The sequence below is a fragment of the Stomoxys calcitrans genome, chromosome 2, assembly GCF_963082655.1.
Source record: "Stomoxys calcitrans chromosome 2, idStoCalc2.1, whole genome shotgun sequence".
Lineage (NCBI taxonomy): Eukaryota > Metazoa > Arthropoda > Insecta > Diptera > Muscidae > Stomoxys > Stomoxys calcitrans.
The window spans coordinates 140,446,766-140,472,587 of NC_081553.1; the positions used below are offsets into that span (position 1 = coordinate 140,446,766).

Sequence of the window (25,822 nt, forward strand, 5' to 3'; positions counted from 1 at the left end):
TGATACTATACTTGACAAGAATGCAGGTCACAAAAGAAACCAAATTGTGCAAAATTTCAGACAAATCGAATGGAAACTTCGCCCTCTAGAGGCTCAAGAAGTCATTTCGGTAGATCGGTTTATATGGGGATTTCATAAAGATATAGTCCAATATAGACGACGATCTAGAATACATATAATCGGTCTTATATATTGCTTGATGACAAAATTAAAATATCGCTTGCCCCATGACGATGTGTATAAAAAGAAAAAAAGAGGCAGTAAATAAACAAAAATGAAAATAAAATTTAATTAAATACACCCAAAATCCAGTGAATTTGATTAAACAAAAAGGACCTCAAGCCGAACAAAAATCGCATAAATAAAATTGAAAAATAAAAAATAGTCAATTTAAATATAAAGGAGCGGGAGTGGAGCGTGGAGCGGAGCGGAAAAACTTTTGTCGGAGCGGGAGCGGAAAAAAGGTACCCGCTCCGGATCCCTGTTTGTAATATGTATATTAATTATACTCCAACTGAAAATAAAGGACATATTTGCAAAATGAAACCTCAGTTTAGAATATACATACACACCAAGTATGATCGGAATCAATCATTAGTCTGATAAGCTTCCATATAAACTAATTGCCAAATTTACCTTTTTAGGTACACTCATAGGAAAAAACCTGCTGATAGCAGCAAACATTGTCTGCTGACTGTCTGCTATTACAGCAGTAGTTCTGCAATTTCAGAACAGCAGGCTTACTGCTGAAAAGTCTGTAGTTTGCTGAAAATTACTGCTGCTTTATCATGAAGGGGATATTAGAAGAAACAAGAAGTTAAATAGAGAGATCGATTTATATGGGAGCTATATCAGGCTATAAACCGATTCAGACCATAATAAACACGTATGTTAATGGTCATGAGAGAATCCGTCGTACAAAATTTCAGGCAAATCGGATAATAATTGCGACCTCTAGAGGCTCAAGAAGTCAAGATCCCAGATCGGTTTATATGGCAGCTATATCAGGTTATGAACCGATTTGAACCATATTTGGCACAGTTGTTGGATGTCATAACAAAACACGTCGTACAAAATTTCATTCCAATCGGATAAGAATTGCGCACTCTAGAGGCTCAAGAAGTCAAGACCCAAGATCGGTTTATATGGCAGCTATATCAGGTTATGGACCGATTTGAACCATACTTGGCACAGTTGTTGGATGTCATAACAAAACACGTCGTGCAAAATTTCATTCCAATCGGATAAGAATTGCGCACTCTAGAGGCTCAAGAAGTCAAGACCCAAGATCGGTTTATATGGCAGCTGTATCAGGATATGGACCGATTTGAACCATACTTGGCACAGTTCTTGGATGTCATAACAAAACACGTCGTGCAAAATTTCATTCCAATCGGATAAGAATTGCGCACTCTAGAGGCTCAAGAAGTCAAGACCCAAGATCGGTTTATATGGCAGCTATATCAGGTTATGAACCGATTTGAACCATACTTATCACAGTTGTTGGATGTCATAACGAAACACGTCGTGCAAAATTTCATTCCAATCGGATAAGAATTGCGCACTCTAGAGGCTCAAGAAGTCAAGACCCAAGATCGGTTTATATGGCAGCTATATCAAAACATGGACCGATATGGCCCATTTACAATACCAACCGACCTACACTAATAAGAAGTATTTGTGCAAAATTTCAAGCGGCTAGCTTTACTCCTTCGGAAGTTAGCGTGCTTTCGACAGACAGACGGACGGACGGACGGACGGACGGGCGGACGGACGGACGGACGGACGGACGGACAGACGGACGGACATGGCTAGATCGACATAAAATTTCACGACGATCAAGAATATATATACTTTATGGGGTCTCAGACGAATATTTCGAGTAGTTACAAACAGAATGACGAAATTAGTATACCCCCCATCTTATGGTGGAGGGTATAATAAGATACAAATGAAAATGTGAGTCTCAGTGGACGTTTATAATCACCACTGGATATAAACTTCCCATAACCTTTTTTCTTTAAATTTAGATACAAAAGGCCATGCCAATCATATATACATTAGTAAAGCATTCGTCTACAGTAATATTTCACAAATTAGAATCATCTCTTCCAACAAAATTTCAAAAAAAGTAAAAAAAATGGCTTAAGTAACCACAACAAGTACCAGGCAAACATATAAAATAGCACACAAATTTTTTTTTCAGCAGACTTGTGTGTTCAAAACAGCAGATTTTGTTTGCTGATTCAGTAGTAATAAAATGTTGTTAATTCAGCAGTCCTAAGTTTGCTGAATCAGCAGTAATGTCTGTTTTCCCATTTTCAGCAGACAAAAACTGCGGTTTTAACTAACATTTCTGCTGTTTTGAATAACAAATTTGGTTGAGTGTACATGGGGGCGCATTTTTCCACTCGTTTTGACTGTAAATTTTGTATATATACGGTTCATAGGCTGACCGATTGTCCACTTTAACTTCTTGAGCGCCTGAAGAACCCAATTCTTATTTGATTTAGGTAAAATTTTGCATGTGGGGATCTGTTGACTTCCAAGATGCATGTATTGTCTGAACAAACCTAAAGCTTAACATAACACACATGATCAGCACAATATAGTCTCTCATATTCTCGACATTTGTAGACAACATAAGTTTTTGGCCCATTAGCGTACCCAGTCAATTATCCTGGAGGGCAAAAACCCTCTGAGAAGCAATAAAATTGGCCAATTTTGCCTAAAACAACGCTACAACTTTTCAAGGGGATGGTAAGCGCACCCCCAGAAACCTTTCTACGCTTATGGTTGGCTCCTATGTTTATTAAAGAGTACGCAAGCTGGCCACTTTTTACCGCCAAACCTTTCTGGAGGCTATAACATTTATCTACTGACCGATTTACATATTTCTTTTGCAAAAGAAAGCTCTTGGTAAAGAAAACAGCTGTACAAAGGAGTTTTCAACAATTTAAACTGTTCTATTCCAATGAATCCATTAATGAGGGTGATCTAGGCAAATTACAAAAGATTTTTAATTACATTCATGGTTAAACAACAATTACTACTTTACATTTTGTTGAACACTTGTGAAGTACGCATGTTTGTTAAACTTTAGAAGAAAGTATTATATTAGAGACAGTAAGAGTACAGTGTTGATAAGTAAGAATGTAAGCAACGGCGCTAAATTCATGAAAAAGTGGCAAGGCCGGTTGTGAAAATTTGTCAAAAATGTCAATGTCGTCGAAACATACGGTTGGCATGCAAAAAGTTTGGAGGCTGGGCTCAAAACATACGAATGTCGTCAAAACAACCATTTTACCGAAAAAATGGGCTCAAACAATGCGGTCAACAAAAATATATATATATATATATATATATATTTCATCGTTATAAAAATCTAAGACGATTTAACGAACTCCGTGTCACTCAGTAGTACACACGCTGCAGTCTTTAAAAATTGAGATATTCAGCTAAAATTTTACATAGGCCGTTTTTCCATACGCATATTTATCTGACATGTGCAGCGATATCTATATTTAAGGTCTTGACGCCATAAAAGACGCATTAATTACCCAATTTCGATGAAATTTTTAACAATGAGTTCAACTATGCCCTGCGATGTCCGAACGCAATATGATCCAGATCGAACCATATTTATATACATTCTAGCTGACCCGGGCCCGCTCCGCTGCGCCTTCTTTTACTTTATATGGATCAAAAGTTTCCTTGGAATATTTATTTTCGACAATTGAAGATCTTTTAGTGAAATACCATGCTAACTTGACTAACAGTTTAACAATATAAGTGCCTTTATCTGAATCCCATATGATCTTTATTAGTCTACGAATTTAAATTTGGATGTTAGGTGTACTCCATTCATAAAATACTTCACTTCAGCCCGATATTCTCATGATGTCTGATTTAGTGGTGTTTTCGGGGAAGAGGTGGTCCCCCAGATACTTAGCCCTGAAAAATATCAGCATCGTGCTCTTCTCTCAAATACCATTTATTTAAACCCATATTGCCATTGGCTTAAGAGGAGTTTACAGGATGAGGTGTCCCCCAAACACATGGCCCAAAATAGGTTATCAAATTTGTTTTCTAATCTCAAATACCTTTCATTTGAGCCACATATTGGCATGGTCGAAAAATTTTTTCCCTTTGGGGGGTGTTTTGGGAAAGGGGTGATGTCCTAAATACATGGTCCTACATTTGTATATCAAATTCGTATTCTACTCCCAAATACCTTTATTTGAGCCCCATATTGCGATGGTCACTAAAAAATTGCTGTTTGTGGGGTATTTTGGAAAAGGGGTAGACCCCCAGAAAATTAGTCCCGAAAATGGGTATCAATTCTTGCTCTACCCTCCAATAAATTTCATTTAAGCTCCACATTGACATGGTCGGTAAATATGTCCGATTAAGGGGTGTTTTGGGGATTGGGGTGGTCCCCCAAACACTAAGCCCGGAAAATATATCAGCAACGTGCTCTATTATCTATATATCATTTATTTGAACCCCATATTGCCATTGCCCTCAAAATTGGATATTAAATTCGTTTTCTAATCTCATTTAAACTCCTTATTGCAAAAGTCAGCAAATATGTCCGGTTTCGGTGTTGGCCCTAAAAACTATGAATATTTAGCAGCACTCTCTTTAGGACCCAAATTGTCTTGGTGAGCAAATACGTCCTAATTGGTGGTTGTTATATTGGTGGGACGTAGTTGATATCAGATACGTGGTCTACACACACATACCTTTAATTTGAGCCCCATATTTCCATAGTCGGCAAAAATTACCGGCTTAGGGGGTGTTTTGGAGGATGGGCGGCTACTCAGTGAGTTGGCTTTGAAAATATATATCGGATTCATGTTCCACTTTAAAACCCCTCTTATTTGAGCCTCATATTGCAATAGTCAGCAAATACTTCCTATTTGGGTGGAGTTGTGGGGGTGGCGTGGCCCCATAGACACTTTTTCCCGAATATTGATATCAAAGTCGTGCTTTACTCCCAATTTTCATTTGAGCCTCATATTGCTATGGTCGTAAATTTGTCCCCATTGGAGGATGTTTTTGGGGATAGGCGGCCCCCCACACACTTGGTTCCATATTTGGATATCAGATTCGTATTCTACGCGCAAATACCTTTCATTTGAGTCCCATATTGCCATGGTCGGTAAATATGTCCGATTTAGGGGTGTTTTGGGGCTTGGGGTGGTCCCCTAGCACGTTATTCGACAATTGGATATCCTAAATATCTTTCATATTGTCGTGATTAGCCTAAATATATGTTTGGTAGGTTTTAGGGTGGGGTGGCCCACCTAGGTACCCCATCCGAAATTTGGATATCAAATTTTTATTTTTAGGGTTCTATATGAGAGCACACAAAATTTCGCTTAAATCGCACCACCCATCTCCGAGATTTGGCGTTTCTGAAAATTAGGGTAAGGTGGAGGGTTCGCGCCCCCTTTTGATATCAAAAAATTTAGTACCCTATTTTCACCACGGGGTCATTATGCACCATCAAGAAAATCGGTTCAGCCGTTTCTGAGTCTATAAGGAACACACAAACATACAAACAAACAAACAAATCTACAAACAAACACAAATTTATTTTTATACCCTCCACCATAAGATGGGGGGTATACTAATTTCGTCATTCTGTTTGTAACTACTCGAAATATTCGTCTGAGACCCCATAAAGTATATATATTCTTGATCGTCGTGACATTTTATATCGATCTAGCCATGTCCGTCCGTCTGTCCGTCCGTCCGTCCGTCCGTCTGTCTGTCGAAAGCACGCTAACTTCCGAAGGAGTAAAGCTAGCCGCTTGAAATTTTGCACAAATACTTCTTATTAGTGTAGGTCGGTTGGTATTGTAAATGGGCCATATCGGTCCATGTTTTGATATAGCTGCCATATAAACCGATCTTGTGTCTTGACTTCTTGAGCCTCTAGCGTGCGCAATTCTTATCCGATCAGAATGAAATTTTGCACGACGTGCTTTTTTATGATATCCAACAACTGTGCCAAGTATGGTTCAAATCGGTTCATAACCTGATATAGCTGCCATATAAGCCGATCTTGGGCCTTGACTTCTTGAGCCTGTAGAGTGCGCAATTCTTATCCGATTGGAACGAAATTTTGCACAACGTGTTTTGTTGTGATATCCAACAACTGTGCTAAGTATGGTTCAAATCGGTCCATAACCTGATGTAGCTGCCATATAAACCGATCTTGGGTCTTGACTTCTTGAGCCTCTAGAGTGCGCAATTCTTATCCGATTGGAATGAAATTTTGCACCACGTGTTTTCTTATTATATCCAACAACAGTGCCAAGTATGGTTCAAATCGGTCCATAACCTGATATAGCTACCATATAAACCGATCTTGGGTCTTGACTTCTTGAACCTCTAACGTGCGCAATTCTTATCCGATTGGAATGGAATTTCGCACGACGTGTTTTGTTATGACACCCAACAACTGTGCCAAGTATGGTTCAAATCGGTCCATAACCTGAAATAGCTGCCATATAAACCGATCTTGGGTCTTGACTTCTTGACCCTCTAGAGGGCACAATTCTTATCCGATTTGAATGAATTTTTGCACGAAGTATTTCGTTATGATATTCAACAACTGTGCCAAGTATGGATCAAATCGGTTCATAAACTGATATAGCTGTCATATAAACAGATCTGGGGATTTGACTTCTTGAGCTTCTAGAGGGCGCAATTCCTATCCGATTTGGCTGAAATTTTGCATGACGTATTTTATTTTTATTTGGCTGAAATTTTGCATGACGTATTTTATTTTTACTTTCAACAACTGGGTCAAATAAGGTTCAAATCGGTTCATAACCTGATATAGCTGCCATATAAACCGATCTGGGATCTTGACTTCTTGACCCCTAGAGGTCGCAATTATTATCCGATATGCCTGAAATTTTGTACGATGGATCCTCTCATGACCATCAACAAACGTGTTTATTATGGTCTGAATCGGTCTATAGCCCGATACAGATCCCATATAAATCGTTCTCTCTATTTTACTTCGTGAGCCCCAATGGGCGCAATTCTTAAACGAATTGGCTGAAATTTTACACAGGCCTCCAATAATAATTTAATTGTGGTCCGAACCGGACCATATCTTGATATCGTTTTAATAGCAGAGTAACTCTTTTCTTATATACTTTTTTGCCTAAGAAGAGATGCCGGGAAAAGAACTTGACAAATGCGATCCATGGTGGAGGATATATAAGATTCGGCCCGGCCGAACTTAGCACGCTTTTACTTGTTATATATAAGATAGGTGTCTTAGAGACCGATCTGCTGATTTAAGGCCTTAAACCCATCCCGGTTATATTTATTTACCGATTTCACTGAAGTTTAGAACTGTGGGTTGGACTAGATCTCTTATTGTTGGGTTTGGGGATGGCCCATATTGGACGCATTTATAAACCGATCTGCCGATTAGGTGTCGTAAGCCCATAAAAGCCTCATTTATTAACCGAGTTCTTTGATATTTGAATATGTGGCTTTTATATCTTCTCAGTACCTGAACCAAATTTGATACAGATCGAGCCATATTTGGATATTAATATAAGTAAAGTAATGGTAAAGTTTGGAGACCACCGTGACGCGGAGCATGTCCGTCTATGACGCCAAGCGCCTGGCGCGAACATAAGAAAGATTTTCCGCGGTGGTTATGCCCTTACATTTGTAAGGTATCTTGGCATGTTAAAATTTCTTTACCAAGTAGTGTCGCAATGCGGCATGCCGTTCGGACTCGGCATAGAAGGGAGGCCTCTTATCATCGAGCTAAAACATTAATCGGACTTCACTCATTGGTATAAAAGAAATATATCTCTAGTTCCTTAATGGAATTTTCTTGGGCAATTTTGTTTAGTAAGTAATGGGATAATAAATACATCCATTGTGGTGGGTATCTAAAGTTGGATATGGCCGAACTTAATGCGTTTTTACTTATTGCTTTTCGACCTGCGAAGTTTAATCGTTGCGTATTGATTAAAACTATAGTTTGTGGCCTAGCGATGCGAAAATGAGGCCGCTAGGGACTTTTTTAAGATAGAGCAACTTACCAACAACCATGGATTCTGCTTATACACTCATAGAAATTTGTTAGTAAAAACAGCAAAAATGTTTGCTGAAACAGCAAAGAGTCTACTGAAAATGGGACGGCTGTAATATGTTTGCTAAAACAGCAAACTTTTTCTGCTGTATTAAAATTAACGTTCAAAATTGCCAAAATTTTTTACTAACAAATGCATCAATTGTTATTTCGTAGTTAAAAAATTTTGAATGGATTGATTCAAAAGTTCAAAATTTCTTATTTTATATCTGCAGAAATACTGTCTGCAGATATAAAATAATCAGCAGACTAAGTTTTCTGGGTGTGCGTAACTAATAATAGTTTATGTATAAGATTGTTTATATATGAATTATCAAATCGGGCAGGGCCTCAACATTGGTTGATTGGTTTAAATGGGGCTATATCCATTTGGGGATAATTTCGATGTATGTGTGTGTGTTGGAGATCATAAGTTTTCTTAACATACCAAATATCAAAAGGTGTGCTGGGTCTCAGGAAGTCAAATAGGGGATTTCCGTTTATTAGGTATTTAGTGTTAGTGTTGATCACTACTGTGGCGCAGGGACTAGCATATATGTCTTTGACGCCGAACGCCTAGGTTCGTATTCAGGCGAAAACATTTGAAAACGTTTTCTGCGGTGGTTATCCCCTCCATGTAAAAACTCTCCCCAAAGAGGTGTGGTGCTCGGGCCTGAGGGCCCACTGGCTACGTCCCTGCACCTGACGCATTTCTGCTATGGCAAACAGAACTCGGTCCCTGGGTTCTCAATATAGGCACTTAGACAATAGAAGAATATAACGCCAGAAAAAAAGTGTTGTTGTTGCCGCTACATTTTTTGTAGTCTTTGTCAAGGTATAATCCAGCTACTTGTTTCAGATATAAGAAAAATGGGACATGCTCTTCAAAAAAATTTTTTTTGAAAAATTAACATGAAACTTTAAAAGACAGAATTTTAGAACTTTTTCAGATATTGGAGTTAATTTGTTACAGAAAATGCACTATGATCACTAATTAGTAAATCCAGGCTAACTTCTTTTGGGCATCGCAGTTAAATATGACAGGGTCAAGGAATATTAATTTTTTTCTCTGCAATACCTACACTCATAGAAAAAGTCTGCTGAAAATAGCAAATACTGTCTGCTGACTGTTAGTGGAAAAGTTTGCTTCTACTACAGTAGTAGTTCTCTCTGCCTGCCTGTTGTCTGCTGAAAATTACTGCTGCTTAATTTTTGATAGGTTTGTTAGAAAAACAAAATGAAAGAGAAGATTTTTAGAAAGAAATTAAAAAAAAAGATTCCGGTCAAACACCCACACTGCACACGTTGTGTTGTTGTTTATTGCACTTGCATATTTACCCATGAACATTCCATTAAGGAACTGGGGCAAATTTCTCACAAATCAATATGTGCTCTCCGATTCAATTTTAAACTCAATGATAAGAGACCACATTTTTATAGCCGATTCCGGTGGATATGCTAACCTCTGCGATGGCCTTCTTTATTTCACATGCTGTTTGTAAAAGACTTTTGACCACAGGTGCATGTGCGCTGCGTTTTATGACATAAACAAAAGGGTCAGCGTTATTGTGAACAATACACAGTGCACATCCGTCATAAGCATCAAGGTATAAAGCACCTGTGCAGCATTTCCCTGTTTAATATACTTTTGTTCTGCTGTTGTTGTACTTTATTGAACATGAGAGATTGATTGCTGTTGTGTTAAAAGGCAAAATACCAGAAGTAAATGGGTTCTTTGCAGAAACAGAGAGTAAGAAGAGACAAAACGTAGGTAAAACAAGAAAACATTTTTGGCCCAAGCTGATTTAATGAAGTTCATTAAATGAGATATTGACCAGTTGGAAAATGGAGATTTGTGTCCCTTATAGGAAGACCAAAAAAAATTTTCACAGCCAAATTTAAGGAAGTTCTTGAAAGAGACCAGTAGGCAGATGGAGATATATGTCTCAGTGGCTGCTTATATTCCATATGGGTTTTTCATTTAATATCGATATAAGTAGAAATCAGGTACAAAGGCAGTAGCCATTACAGCGTGGGCATTAGCAGAACAATGATATTGAACAACATTTTAGCAAATTTTTGTTTTTAAAACAGTAGATTTTGTTCGATAAAAAAGGCATTGCAAAATATTTCCTTAAACAGCAGTCATGTCTGCTTCCACTTTTTCAGCAAACAAAAACTGTTGATTTAGCAAAAAAATTTTCTGTTTTGAATAAAAAATTTCGTTGAGTGTAAAAACCAAAATACTAATATCATCGACTAAATTTCTTCATCAACAGAATTTCCTTGATGTAATAGGCTTAGGGCACGCATATACATACAATGACTCGTCTGGACACGAATGGAATTGAATTCGCAACCAAAGAAGATGAATGCTGCCGCATAATGAATTCCAAACAGAACTAATGGTTTTTGTCAATCCTTATATGAGCAGAAACTTGCTTCCCTTTATATCAGACTGTTACCATTGGGCACAAAGTCGTTGGTGTAGAGCGTTAGATGGTTATTTTATATTCATTAACTTTTTCTTGCACAGTCCTGACGCCCATCACCAAATCCACACAAAATGAAATAGGCTATTCTCTTCGGAATGTCTACAAATTCATTACCAAATAATCTGCTGTTTTTTCCTGGGCCACAGTGCTGTTTCTGCTTTCTTGCGTAGCTGTTTTCAAGCAAAATTATACACATTTAATAGGTCTGGCAAATTATCACAGAATGACAATTTGTTTGTCATACAAATGAGTTTCATTTGTTCATGTCCTCCGTCCACTGTCCGTCTAATGAACTAATGTCAGGATTATGTTTAATTTCCAATTTTAGTTAAACTTTGTTCGTGCTTCAGCACACATATACATACTACATACATATACATCGTATGTTAAAAACAATGTTTAAAAATGCTTTAACAAGTACTTGAGTTAAAAATTAGTTGGCTTTGTGACACTGTAAAGCTGAGTATGCTATGTTATGTTGTCACTGTAACATAGTTGTGTAAAATACAAGATGGCGACAAACATCGATTTATAATTTTGGCCGAATTTAAATAATGTTTGGCTAATAAAGTACATATATGCTGTAATTAGCAGTTTTTATTTGCAAATAACTTTATTTCATATTGCATGCAGCTATTAATATATACATTTTTATTCTTAGTTGCAATAAAAGATTTACCAATGTCATGTCACCCTGTTACGCAAAGTAAATTTCATTTGAACTCGTACCTGCAAGCGAAATTTTCGGTAACGGTACCGGTAACGAAAATTTCGTTTAGGAAATGCCAATGCATTTTTTATGATAACAAAAATTTCGCCAGAGGTGCATACAGCATACACTTTTAGGTGTGAAGGCTTCAAGGGTCGAACGTTGATTGGTTGTACTTATATCCAATTCATTGCGAAAACGCCTCTATGATATAAATATAACACTAAAAAAGCTCGACACCCTGTCTGCCAGCTAATCTTTTTCCAATGCGGCTCTCACTGCTGCTCCGAGTTTCCAGATCCGAATCCCAAATTTTATTTTTTCTTAAGTTTTTTGCCCGAGTCAAAAATGATTTTATTTTATAATTCCGATTTCTACAATAGTTCACAAAATTCTAAAGTTTATTTTAATTCTTTTCAATAATGGTATTCGAAATTGTTTATCACTTTAAAAATTGTTGTATGATTTCTTAAGAAGGATATATGACTGTTCTTATAAGCCTGCATTATAACTATAAGATTAAATAAATAAATTTACATTCGCTGGCAAACGAACACACACCCAACGAGGACGTAGAGTTATAAAACGTACATCGCGATCATGTTTATGGAGAGGCTTGGTGCCACTGTTCTTAAGACTTTGCCCAATAGGGACAGTAATTCCCTTAATTGCACTCGAAGATTTGCCTTATAGGATAACAGAAATGCCCCAAGTCCGGGTTCGGAACTTGGGCATTGTCACGAAAAAGACTGCTGTTACCTGGTCGGCATGCGTTTGGATTTCCAAATATTTCTTAAATCAAAAACGTCTGATAAAAATTCCCGCTATTAATTAGAACTATAAAAGCGGAAATAACAAGTCAAATCAGGTACAAAAATTTAATAAGGCGTAAATGGGAAATTAGCACTTTACTGCTGATAGAAAAACTGCTTTAACCCAGTTTGGACCCAGGAAGTTACGATTTGACTAGAATATACCACCAGAGCAAACATTGCATAATAATGTGATTTGAGTATACTTTTTTCTTCAAAAGGTATTAATAATTGACATTATAACAATTTACACCTCACTTGAAAATCGATCATAGTGCAGGCTTTTGGCGTGTGTCATGGTAAGACAACCACTGATCAAACTTCCGCTTTAACTTTTGAAACCCTTTATTACAATATTGTTAGAAAATACAATAATTGTTAAAGAGCTATAGGAAAGTTTTTCAAAACAAACAAGTAAAAGCGTGCTAAGTTCGGCCGGGCCGAATCTTATATACCCTCCACCATGGATCGCATTTGCCGAGTTCTTTTCCCGGCATCTCTTCTTAAGCAAAACAGGATATAAGAAAAGTTTTGCTCTGCTATTATTATATTATTACATGTAGGAGACCTGTGTAAAATGTCAGCCAATTCGAATAAGAATTGCGCTCTTTGTGAGCTCAAAAAGCAAAATATAGAGATCGATTTATATGGGAGCTGTATCGGGCTATGGACCGATTCAGACCATAATAAACACGTATGTTGATGGTCATGAAAGAATCCGTCGTACAAAATTTCAGGCAAATCGGATAATAATTGCGACCTCTAGAGGCTCAAGAAGTCAAGATCCAAGATCGGTTTATATGACAGCTATATCAGGTTATGAACCGACTTGTATTTTATTTGACATAGTGGTTGAAAGTAACAATAAAAAACGTCTTGCGAAATTTCAGCCAAATCGGATAGGAATTTCTCCCTCTAGAAGCTCAAGAAGTCAAGTCCCCAGATCTGTTTATATGACAGCTATATCAGGTTATGAACCGATTTGAACCATACTTTGCACAGTTGTTGGATATCATAACAAAATACTACGTGTCAAAATTCATTCAAATCGGATAGGAATTGCGCCCTCTAGAGGCTCAAGAAGTCAAGACCCAAGATCGGTTTATATGACAGCTACATAAGGTTATGCACCGATTTGAACCATATTTGACACAGTTGTTGGATATCGTAACAAAACACGTCGTTCAAAATTTCATTCCAATCGGATAAGAATAGCGCACTCTAGACGCTCAAGAAGTCAAGACCCCAGATCGGTTTATATGGCAGCTATATCAGGTTATGGACCGATTTGAACCATACTTGGCACAGTTGTTGGATATCATAACAAAATACGTCGTGCAAAATTTCATTCCAATCGGATAAGAATTGCGCACTCTAGAGGCTCAAGAAGTCAAGACCCCAGATCGGTTTATATGGCAGCTATATCAGGTTATGAACCGATTTGAACCATACTTGGCTCAGTTGTTGCATATAATATCGAAACACGTCGTGCAAAATTTCATCCCAATCGGATAAGAATTGCGCACCCTAGAGGCTTAAGAAGTCAAGACCCAAGATCGGTTTATATGGCAGCTATATCAAAACATGGACCAATATAGCCCATTTACAATACCAACCGACCTACACTAATAAGAAGTATTTGTGCAAAATTTCAAGCGGCTAGCTTTACTCCTTCGGAAGTTAGCGTGCTTACGACAGACAGACGGACGGACGGACGGACAGACGGACGGACATGGCTAGATCGACATAAAATTTCACGACGATCAAGAATATATATACTTTATGAGGTCTCAGAGGAATATTTCGAGTAGTTACAATCAGAATGACGAAATTAGTATACCCCCCATCTTATGGTGGAGGGTATAAAAACACATAAAATTCAGAAAAATGCATGAAATCATTATTTAAATCAATAGTACGGTCAATATAATTTAATAATTGAAGATTATTTTATGCAAATGACCGTGACAATAGACCGTGACTGCGCCTCAAATGGTCCATTCGCTTAGTCCAATTTTGGCATACTCTTTCCAACATTTCGGCCGGTATCTCACGAAAAATGCGCCAATGTTGTCTTTCAATGAAGTGGGCTTGTCTGTTGACATGAGTTTTAACATAGCCCCACAAAAAATAGTCTAAATGCGCATGATCTAGGCGGTCAATTGGCCGGTTCCGAACGGTAAATAAAATGTTCACCGAACTCGCCTCTCAATGAGTTTATTGTTACGCGTGCTGTGTGGCATGTGGCACCGTCTTGTTGAAACCACATGTCACGCAAGTCAAGCTCTTGGAAGAAACGCGCGATGAACTTCCTTAACAGAGCACGCATTTTCATAATAAAATTCAATAATATGCAAGCGTTGTTCGTTTGTAAGACGATTCAGGGTTTAATTACGATATAGACCCAACTGACAGACTGTTTGACAGTGAAACAAAACACGAAACGCGCGTAAGCTATTCAAACCAGTGTTGCCAAAAAGAAAATATTTAAAAAACCACCCGACTATACAAATTTTCCTTTCAGAATAAATTAAGATTTTCATTCATGTTATTTAAGACTTGATTGCTTCGATAAACCTAACTGTTGTTCTTTCTCATTCTACCCCTACTTTGGTCAAGTCATTAATGTATGGTATAATCGAAAATATCCAGTTTATTTTAATCCGTATTATGAACTTTTTCCAAAACAAAAAGAAATTGGATATAAATTAGTTTCTTTGCCTATTCGATTAGAAAGATAATAGGTCCATTGAAAGCTGCATATTACCCATGCCGCCAAGTACTTAATTGTTTCTCCATTCAGTGCTTTATGTTCTCATTAGATTTGTTATTTGTATTTCTATCATATGCTTTCATAAATAATTGTCTGCTAGGAGACGTTGGTTGTAGCATCTACAAGTCGACTCAATGTATTTACGACTATTTGGGCCAACTATCTTAGACGTTAATCCTCTCAATAAGACCCTTTCATTTTCGCATTTGCCTACATTCAGATACCCATGCGAACGAAGGCACACACGGACACATGTTTGCAACACATACACACACGTCCGTACATAAGTAACAGATATTTGTTCAATTTCTTATACTGAAATATCGTTTACATAAATAAGCTTTTCGCCGCCTGTCTGTTGTTGGGGAAAATTCATTTGTCTGTAATTTCCTCGTTGCCATTAATTGCTCCAAACTAATCCCAATGCTAGAGAGAAGAAACACTTGCCAGATAGCTAAGCCGGTGCAGATAGAGTGTGGAGCCGGGCCGAGGAATAATCGTTTATTTATGTAGTGCCTACAAGGAATATGGAAAATATTCATACTCGAATGTAATGAAGTTATCCTCAACTTGTGTCTGATTATTTAATGGAGATTGCCTCTTCCCTATGTATTAAACTCTACTCGATAAACCATAACTTTATGACTATGTGAGTGTGTGTGTGTGTGTGTGTGTGTGAGGAAAGGCATACCAAATGAATTAAATGTTGAAATAGTGTTATTATCCTCTAAAAACTAGGAGGGGAGGGTTAATTATTTGTTTGTTTTACAATAAAGTCGCATTTTGTTAAAATTCCACCGAATGAAAATCCGCAAAAGGGAAATTTTTCAAAGATGGCCAGTCAAGTAAAAAGAAACAAAATTTCATTGCGAGTGAAAATCCAACTCTTTATACAAGTTAGATCTCTCCTCCCCAAAGACAATTTCAAAAAATGTAAGACAGAAGACAACGCAGTTTAAAATTCTGGCCAAAAATGCAACAATTAAAATGTCAAACAATTTTACTGTTATAGAACTTTTATAAACATAACAAGTTAGGGAAGTCGGGCAACGTCGAATTCATATACCATACTCTATCCAATGCCCTTCTCAAACAATGTAAATGTAACTTGGGCAATATTATTTTGTGGATGGTAACCCAAATCTGAACCGTTGTTGATGACATAAGGCAGAAATATGCAGATATAGTAAAAATACAGTAATGCCTCGATTTACGTCGTATCCCTTAAGGTCGTTTCGATTTAAGTCAAACAGTGGGATATACGAATAATATTTGAAATTGTTAGAGCTGAGGTGTTATCGAGATCATGTGTAAAATTTGAGGCCCTAGTTAGTTGGTCCGGGCACCTCTTAACAGGGCCCTAAGGATGTCACCTCGGCATTTTGAAATATTGTTCGCGCTGCCAAATCTTCATTTATGGTAGGACTTTCAAAATTCTAATTCTTTCTGGATAGTCCTTAAAAATCCTTAGATAAAAATTGGGGCATACAAGATCTGAACTAGTGCTGATGATATTCGGCTTTAATTTTTTTTTGAATTTTGGTTGGGAATGGCTTAGTATTTTGCGAATTACAAAGGCATTTGTTGTTCGATTTTTATTTTGATGCATAATTTGGATTGATGAAAAAATTTGCTGTAGTATGTGCCAATATCCGATATTTCAATTGAATGCTATACAGATCAAAAATAAAAAAAAATGGATTCTTTGCATTTTTTAGTAAAAAAAATTTTGTTATATTGATTAGTAGATTATTGAAAAAATTTGCTTAGATACCATAACCTTTCCCTCTACTTTAGGAAAGAGGACATATTGTAGATGATTCCAAGTGAAGTTTGAACCAGACATTTGAACGGGTGCAATATGTACTTCAATATAGGTAACTTTTTTTTTCAAAAAAAAGCGAAAACCACTCGTGTTCTCAAAATGCAGAGCGCTGATCCCCTATTCGAGCTTAGGTTTTTTTTTTTACTTTATGTGTCCCCTAAACACATGCAAAATTGTTTTTGCACCAAACAATATTTGTAGCTTTCACAGTAAATGAAGTAAAAAATGTTAATTTTGAAATCATCTTTGTCCAAAATGGATAGTGTGGGGATTTTTGTAAGAAACATTCGGGCAGAATTTATATTTGGTTTTTTAAGATATCTTAATTCGTTTTTTTCGTAAAATTGTTTCAATCTGTATCAGAAAATTTCACTTTTTCCTTTTTGTTGTTTTTACACATCTTATATGTTGTTTTACACACCATTCATTCTTCTGACACTCATTCCAAAACTAGGAAAAAATTTTAATTTTTCAGGAAAGGAAAATTTAAATTGGAAAAATTCAATATCGCTATAAAAAGCCAAACAACTTGCCAGTATTCACATCCGCTAAATCAGACAAGTTCTCAAAGAAATGAGAACCAAAAGTGAAATTCCTTCTGCCAGCCAGTGCGGGACACATACAACAGATGTTCTACAATCTCTTCTTCCTTGACGTCCTCACACCTTCAGCATAAGTCATAACTGGCAACCTTCAGTCTGCCAGCATGTTTTTCAATCAGACAGTGACCTGTCAAGACGGACACAATAACTGAGACGTCTGTTCTTGCCAGTGACAGCAAAACAGTAGACCTCTTTCAGTCTAGATTAGGCCACATCATTTTGGAATGCTCACAGTCCCCCTTTGCGACCATCTTTCATTCGTTGCCCTTAGAGCCTGATCCTGAAGACTTAGCTTACAGAGGCATACCCACATATTCCAGTTCCCCTAGAATGTCTAAGGTAGTTCCTAGTCTCGTAAGCTCGTCCGTTTGAACAGAACAGGTGAATATTGAACCGTTCAGTCATCTCGATTAGAGATTTGCGACAGTCGATTGCGGTTTTTGAATTCAGAAATACGTTCTCTAGGAATTTAATGGCTGTTTAAGAAGATATTTATGCTAGTTATCGTTATGACATTATCACCCTTATTATGTATGTCGTAGTCGAATTTCGAGAGCAGTCGTAGTCGAACTCGAATTTACATTTCGTTGGTATTATGTAAAAAAAATGACGTGAGTGTTTTTGTAATAGACGTATCCTACATATTTTAATAAATTCTGAACTACCCAGTGATAAAAACATCAGCTGATTGAAAATATTTGAGTTACAATTGCCGGCTTTTTAAACGTTTCGTAATAAAAAGTAAAAAAGTAAAATAAATATGCTAAGTGTTGCAAATTTTTCATCTTCTGACGAAGAAGACGAAACCAATGCTTATAATCTTATTTGTTATCGCAGGCAGATAAGAATTCAGTCAAACATATTTTCCCTTCCAAGTTCAAAGTAAGTATGTTTCCTTTCACGTTTCTCCCAAATTATCAATCACCCTTATTATGTATGTCGTAGTCGAATTTCGAGAGCAGTCGTAGTCGAACTCGAATTTACATTTCGTTGGTATTATGTAAAAAAAATGACGTGAGTGTTTTTGTAATAGACGTATCCTACATATTTTAATAAATTCTGAACTACCCAGTGATAAAAACATCAGCTGATTGAAAATATTTGAGTTACAATTGCCGGCTTTTTAAACGTTTCGTAATAAAAAGTAAAAAAGTAAAATAAAAATGCTAAGTGTTGCAAATTTTTCATCTTCTGACGAAGAAGACGAAACCAATGCTTATAATCTTATTTGTTATCGCAGGCAGATAAGAATTCAGTCAAACATATTTTCCCTTCCAAGTTCAAAGTAAGTATGTTTCCTTTTACGTTTCTCCCAAATTATCAATATTTTTTTGCAGATTTGTAAGCAATTTTAGACTGAACAAAGCGTCTTTTCGGTACGTTCTAAGGACAATTTCACAAAAACTTCGTGATCCCTCCAGATCAACATGTGTGCCTAAAACTTTGCGGCTGGCAGCAACACTAAGAATACTCGCGGAAGGTAGCTACCAAAAAGGAGCAGGAAACGATTTCAACGTGGGCCTGGCACAACCCACAATGAGTTGTGTCTTTCACGAGTGCATAGATGCGATGTATAGCGAACTTTGCTCCAAATGGATTACATTCAAAATGAGCGAAAGGGAAAAGATGGAAATAAAGGAACATTTCTATGGCCAAAGATTTTGGCTCCAACTCTATCAGAACGTTGGAAATACTATAATAGAAAGGGATTTTATAGCTTAAATGTGATGGTGGTGAGTAACTGATTAATATGCTATTCACAGAATTTTATAATGCAAAATTACAGGTCTGTGATCATAAACTAAGAATACGTTATATTTCACCAAGCCATCCAGGTTCAGCACACGATTCGTTGGTATGGAATGTTAGTTAGTCTTAAAGCATATCTTGCAGAACGATATAATAACGGAGAAAGAAACACATGGCTTTTAGGTATGATGGAATGACAAGGATAAAAACAAACTTATTTATCTATATATCTACAGGTGATGCAGGATATCCACTAGAACCATATTTAATCACCCCCTTTAGGGCAGCAGAAGAAGATTTAACACAGTACATTCAAAAGCAAGAAATATTGTGGAAAGAACAATTGGTGTTGCAAAAAATAGATTCCGCTGCCTGCTTGGTGCGAGACAGTTGCATTATTCTCCAGAAATGGCCGCGAAGATTACCGCAGTTTGTGCAGCTTTACATAATATATGCATCCACTATAAACTCGATCATAGTGAATTTGAAATCCCTTTAGAAAATCAAAATTCAGATGAAGATTATAATGAAAATAATGGCGACATGACAGCAACAAGTATAAGATTAAATATCATGAACACAATGAATGTATAAAAAAATTAGTTTTATTGAACACAAAATATAAAAAATAACACAAAAGGTATCCTATACCCATGGCAATTAGGAACTTAACAGCAAAATAAAAAATGGCACTATGCATAAAAACACACAAATCATAAGAATTCTTGAATTCTGGCTTTTTCTATCTCAATTTTTTGTTGTTTGAGGGTTATTTCTTCCGTTCTCAATTTCAACATGTTGGTCCTATAGTTTTCTTTATTTCTAATTTGTTCTTTGTATAGCCTAAGTTTTTCCTTTTCCATTTTCAATCGTTCTTCTTGAACTTTATAATTTTTGCGACTATACCTCTCGATTTCCGACAAACTCTTTTTTACTTCTTCATATAAACTTGTCTGAATTTTAAGCTGTTGATCCAGAAGTACATTTTTGTCCACAGTTCGTTGCTTCCTTTTTCGAGTGGAAGTATTGGGTTGGATATCCACTTCTACATTGTCCTCGCTGACGTGTCCATCAACTTCGTCCTCCAAAATTTCTTGAATCAGGTTTACCGGCGAGCTTTGAACACCGATGGATGGGCATTCTGGACTTACAATAGAATTGATTTGCAGTAGTCCTGCTACTGCCTCCTCCAAAGGTGTCAACAACTTCTGGTTGAAAATGCCTCCACCAGTTGCACGGCTTTCCATCTTATTGTGCACGATTTTCTTCTTAACGCTGCTCTTCATATCTGCCCATACCTTCATCCAACCTTCAGCCTCACGTGTGGGAGGGCCTAAACTATTCAGCTTCCTTTGCAAATTATTCCACTGCTCTTTAATGGACAACTTGTCTGTGTTTTTATGGTATCCTTTAGCTATATTTGGGTTTTGACACATAAAATCCACAAGAGCTTCAAATTGTTTTGGTGTCGTTTTCTTTATCCTTTAAATATGTATAATTGAATAATTTTAGGTAAACAATGCACAAATGTTTGATACTAAGACTTACGTTTTGCTGTTATTCATTTTTCTAATTATTTTTATTCAGTTTTTGTAATTTTTAATCTTGTCACTTGAAAAATTCTCTACGACTGTTTCTGTCGAATTTCTCGTTAAAAAACGGCATACATAATACCAAAAAATGTAATAGATTTTAAACATAGTCGCATTTCAGGCGAAAAACGACATATGTAATACCATTCACAATAAACGACAGGAATTCGTTGTGACTACGACATACATAATAGAGGTGAATATCTTAGCCTTTCCACCACTTTTTTAACTGCAAGAATCTCAGCCTGATACACACTGCAGTGGTCGGGTAACCTTCTCGATATGACCACTCCAAGTTCTTCAGAGTACACCCCAAAGCCTTGTCGTCTAGTTTGGAACCGTCTGTGTAGAAGTCTATGTAACTTCCATTACCAGGGATATCATAGTTCCATCAGAAACAGTGGTACAGTACTTTTTATTATCAAAAAGATGCTCAGGAAGGGTGTAATCCCCACTGCCTGGATCATCGAACATGGTATCAAGGATAACAAAGTGTCCTTAGCCGACACATGATCAAAGAGAAAGTTCCCTCAGGCTCACAGCAGTGGTCGCAGCAATTTGACTTGCCATAATCTCCAGGGGCATTGGGTGTAGCATTAGACTCAGTGCATCAGATGGTGTAGTCTTCAGTGTGGCTGTGATGCACAAAAAAGACATCCTTTGGATTCGGTTAAGTACTGAGCAGTATGTGGACTTTTAATACCCAATGCATGATACGCGGTCTAAACCCCTAACTTTTGCCAATGGCTCTCTTGCAGGTGTATGGGGCAAGAGTCGCCATTCTTGTCCTTTCCAAAAGGTTGGATTTGAAGCTCAATTTCCTATCTAACAAAACACCCAGGTATTTTGCTCTTTCTGTAATGGGACCTTCTTACCTGCCAAGGAGACAGTTTCCACTGTAGGCAACTTGTATCTCTTGTTGAAAAGAACTACTTCGGTATTGCCACGTCATCAGCATACACCACGTTTATGCCTTTTTCTTCCAGATACAATATTATTGGGTTGCCCAAAAAGTAATTGCGGATTTTTTAAAAGAAAGTAAATGCATTTTTAATAAAGCTTAGAATGAATTTTAATCAAATATACTTTTTTTACACTTTTTTTCTAAAGCAAGCTAAAAGTAACAGCTGATAACTGACAGAAGAAAGAATGCAATTACAGAGTCACAAGCTGTGAAAAAATTTGTCAACGCCGACTATATGAAAAATCCGCAATTACTTTTTGGGCAACCCAATATATTGCTAATGGGTATATTCCAAAGTAGAGGAGACAGTACACCTCCTTGAGGTGTTCCCCTGCTGACCCATCTTTTTAGATCCACAGATCACAAGCTTGCCGTAATACATCTTTTAGTAAGTAAGTTATTAATAAACTTTCTAACAGTAGAGTTGATGCCTAGAAACTCCAACTCCTTCATGATTGACGTCGGGTTTACATTATTGAAAGCACCTTTAATGTCAAGAAATGTTACCATTGCATATTCCTTGACAGCGAGAGAACCCTCTATGTAGCCGACTAGGTCGTGAAGGGTTGTTTCAGTGGATTTGCTCATGTAGAGCATGGCTAAAAAAATCATGTTCAGCACTTCATTGTGTCCTTACAGTGGCGTCAAGTTCGTCATCTGCCAATCCGACTGATTTTTCTGTTTGGGGCTTTTTGGGGAGAAAGAGAGAGAGAGAGAGAGAGGTAAGGACTAAGCAACAACTACAAATATTTAATTGAAGGGTACAAGTGTACTGACTTGACTCCTAATGACTTCTTTTTATTCCCGTACTTAAAATTTAAAATGAAAGTTCAACGTTTATCGACACCTGAAGAAGCGGTTGATATGTTCAGAATTCATGTTTTGGATATACCTTAATCAGAGTGGCAAAAGTGCTTCGACAATTGGTACAAACGTATGCAAAAGTGTATAAATCTTAATGGGGAATATTTTGAGAAGCTATAAAGCGATTTTCGATGCTTAAAGTTTGTTTATAATTGTTTTCGTGTTCTCTTTTCCTGAAATATAAAAGGCAAACCTCGTACTTTGGACCCGGTTGAGTATTGAACAGTAAGTGGTCTTTTGAAGCGCGGTCCACCAGACCAAAACAACATTAATCATTATAGCTCTGACATCCCAAAATTTTGCCAATGACTCTCTTACAGTTGTATAGGAAAAGAGTTGCCTTTCTTGTCCTCTCTAAAAATGCTGTATATTTCAATTTCCTGTCTAGAATAACACCCAGGTACTTTTCTCCTCCCAACGAGTTCGGCCGGGCCGAATCTTATATACCCTCCACCATGGCTCGCATTTTTCGAGCAAAAAAGGATATAAGAAAAGATTTGCTCTGCTATTAGAGCGATATCAATATATGGTCTGGCTTGGACCACAATTAAATTATTTGTTGGAGACCTGTGTAAAATGTCAGCCAATTCGTATAAGAATTGCGCCCTTTGGGGGCTCAAGAAGTAAAATGGAGAGATCGATGTATACGGGAGCTGTATCGGGCCATAGACCGATTCAGACCATAATAAACACGTATGTTGATGGTCATGGAGAATCCGTCGTACAGAATTTCAGGCAAATCGGATAATAATTGCGACCTCTAGAGGCTCAAGAAGTCAAGATCCCAGATCTGTTTATATGGCAGCTATATCAGTTTATGGACCGATTTAAACCATACTTGGCACAAATGTTGGATATAATAACAAAATACTACGTGCAAAAATTCATTCCAATCGGATAAGAATTGCGTCCTCTAGAGGCTCAAGAAGTCAAGACCCAAGATGGGTTTATATGGCTGTTATATCAGGTTATGAACCGATTTGAATCATACTTGGCACAGTTGTTGGATATCATAACAAAACACGTCGTTAAAAACGTCATTCCAATCGGATAAGAACTGCGCTCTCTAGAGGCTCAAGAAGTCAATACCCAAGATCGGTTTATATGGCAGCTATATCAAAACATGGACCGATATGGCCCATTTACAATATCAACCGACCTACACTAATAAGAAGTATTTGTGCAAAATTTCAAGCGGCTAGCTTTACTCCTTCGAAAGTTAGCGTGCTTTCGACAGACGGACGGACGGACAGACGGACGGACATGGCTAGATTGACATAAAATATCACGAGGATGAAGAATATATATACTTTATGGGGTCTCAGACGAATATTTCGAGTAGTTACAAACAGAATGACGAAATTAGTATGCCCCTCATCCTATGGTGGAAGGTATAAAAATACACTATTTTCACATTTTTATACCCTCCACCATAGGATGGGGGGTATACTAATTTCGTCATTCTGTTTGTAACTACTCGAAATATTCGTCTAAGACCCCATAAAGTATATATATTTTTGATCGTCGAGACATCTTATGTCCATCTAGCCATGTCCGTCCGTCCGTCTGTCTGTCGAAAGCACGCTAACTTCCGAAGGAGTAAAGCTAGCCGCTTGAAATTTTGCACAAATACTTCTTATTAGTGTAGGTCGGTTGGTATTGTAAATGGGCCATATCGGTCCATGTTTTGATATAGCTGCCATATAAACCGATCTTGGGTCTTGACTTCTTGAGCCTCTAGAGTGCGCAATTCTTATCCGATTAGAATGAAATTTTTCACCACGTTTTGTTATGATATCCAACAACTGTGCCAAGTATGGTTCAAATCGGTCCCTATCCTGATGTAGCTGCCATATAAACCGATCTTGGGTCTTGATTTCTTGAGCCTCTAGAGAGCGCAATTTTTATCCGATTTGCCTGATATTTTGTACGACGGATCCTCTCATGACCATCAACATACGTGTTTTTTATGGTCTGAATCGGTCTATAGCCCGATACAGCTCCCATATAAATCGATCTCTCGCTATTTTACTTTTTGAGCCCCTAAAGGGCGCAATTCTTATTCGAATTGACTGACATTTTACACAGGTCTCCAACATATAATTTAATTGTGGTCTAAACCGGATCATATCTTGATATCGCTCTAATAGCAGAGCAAATCTTTTCTTATATCATTTTTTGCCTTAGAAGAGATGCCGGGAAAAGAACTCGACAAATGCGCTCCATGGTGGAGGGTATATAAGATTCGGCCCGGCCGAACTTAGCACCTTTTTACTTGTTTTATTATTAATTATTTTCAAACTTTATAACTTTTAGCTTTATTAACGGATGTTGATGCATACTGCAGCAAAGACTTTGTAAATTTTATCACCAATCCAAACCATGCATCGAAATGAAAATCGAACTACAAGTGTCTTCGTAAATCGCAAAACACGAAGTCAATCTCAACCAAAAATTTTAAAAGTTAAAAATTTGTAGTTGAATTGAAATTTGTAGTTGAACAAAAAGAATTTTTAAAATCATCACGAGCAAGTTTTCCAAACTCCGAAGTGATCAACTTTAGGGCCCTGCCAAGGGGCGTCTGGACCAAAAGGGCCTTGACATGACCTCGATGATACCTCTGCTCTATTTATTTAAAATTTCAAATAACTATCTCTATGCGTTCTCAAATGGCACATTTTTATACCCACCACCGTAGGATGGGGGTATATTCATTTCGTCATTCCGTTTGCAACACATCGAAATATCCATTTCCGACCCTATAAAGTATATAGATTCTTGATCGGCATAAAAATCTAAGACGATATAGACATGTCCGTCCGTCTGTCTGTTGAAAGCACGCTACAGTCTTTAAAAATAGAGATATTGAGCTGAAATTTTGCACAGATTCTTTTTTAATTCATTAGCAGGTTAAGGTCGAAGATGGGCTATATCGGACTATATCTTGATATAGCCCCCATATAGACTGATCGGCCGATTTTGCTGAGATTTGGGACATGGAGTTGCGTTAGGCCCTTCGACATTATTCATCATTTTAGCCCAGATTTTGCCAGATTTGGATATAGCTGCCATATATACCGATCCTCAGATTTAGGGTCTTAGGCCCATAAAAGCCACATTTATTATCCGATTTTGCTGAAATTTGGGACAGTGAGTTGTGTTAGGCCCTTCGACATTCTTCGTTAATTTGGTTTAGATCGGTCCAGATTTGGATATAGCTGCCAGATAGACCGATCATCAGGTTTAGGTTCGAAGGCCTATAAAAGCCACATTTATTATCCGAATATGCTGAAATTTAGGACAGTGAGTTGTCTTAGGCTT

General features: G+C 37.3%; 2 protein-coding genes across 12 annotated transcripts in view; both read right to left on the reverse strand.

Moving 5' to 3' along the window:
- The window catches only part of LOC106093003 (fasciclin-3), a 649,496-nt gene that overhangs the window by 190,925 nt on the left and 432,749 nt on the right, over window positions 1-25,822 (reverse strand). The window lies entirely within an intron of this gene.
- On the reverse strand, window positions 19,693-20,852 carry LOC131995310 (uncharacterized). Its single transcript, XM_059363884.1, has 2 exons — window positions 20,630-20,852; window positions 19,693-20,563 (listed from the first exon to the last, which is right to left on the reverse strand). The coding sequence occupies exons 1-2, from the start codon at window positions 20,644-20,646 to the stop codon at window positions 19,795-19,797; spliced, it is 786 nt and encodes a 261-aa protein (XP_059219867.1). The 5' UTR covers window positions 20,647-20,852; the 3' UTR covers window positions 19,693-19,794.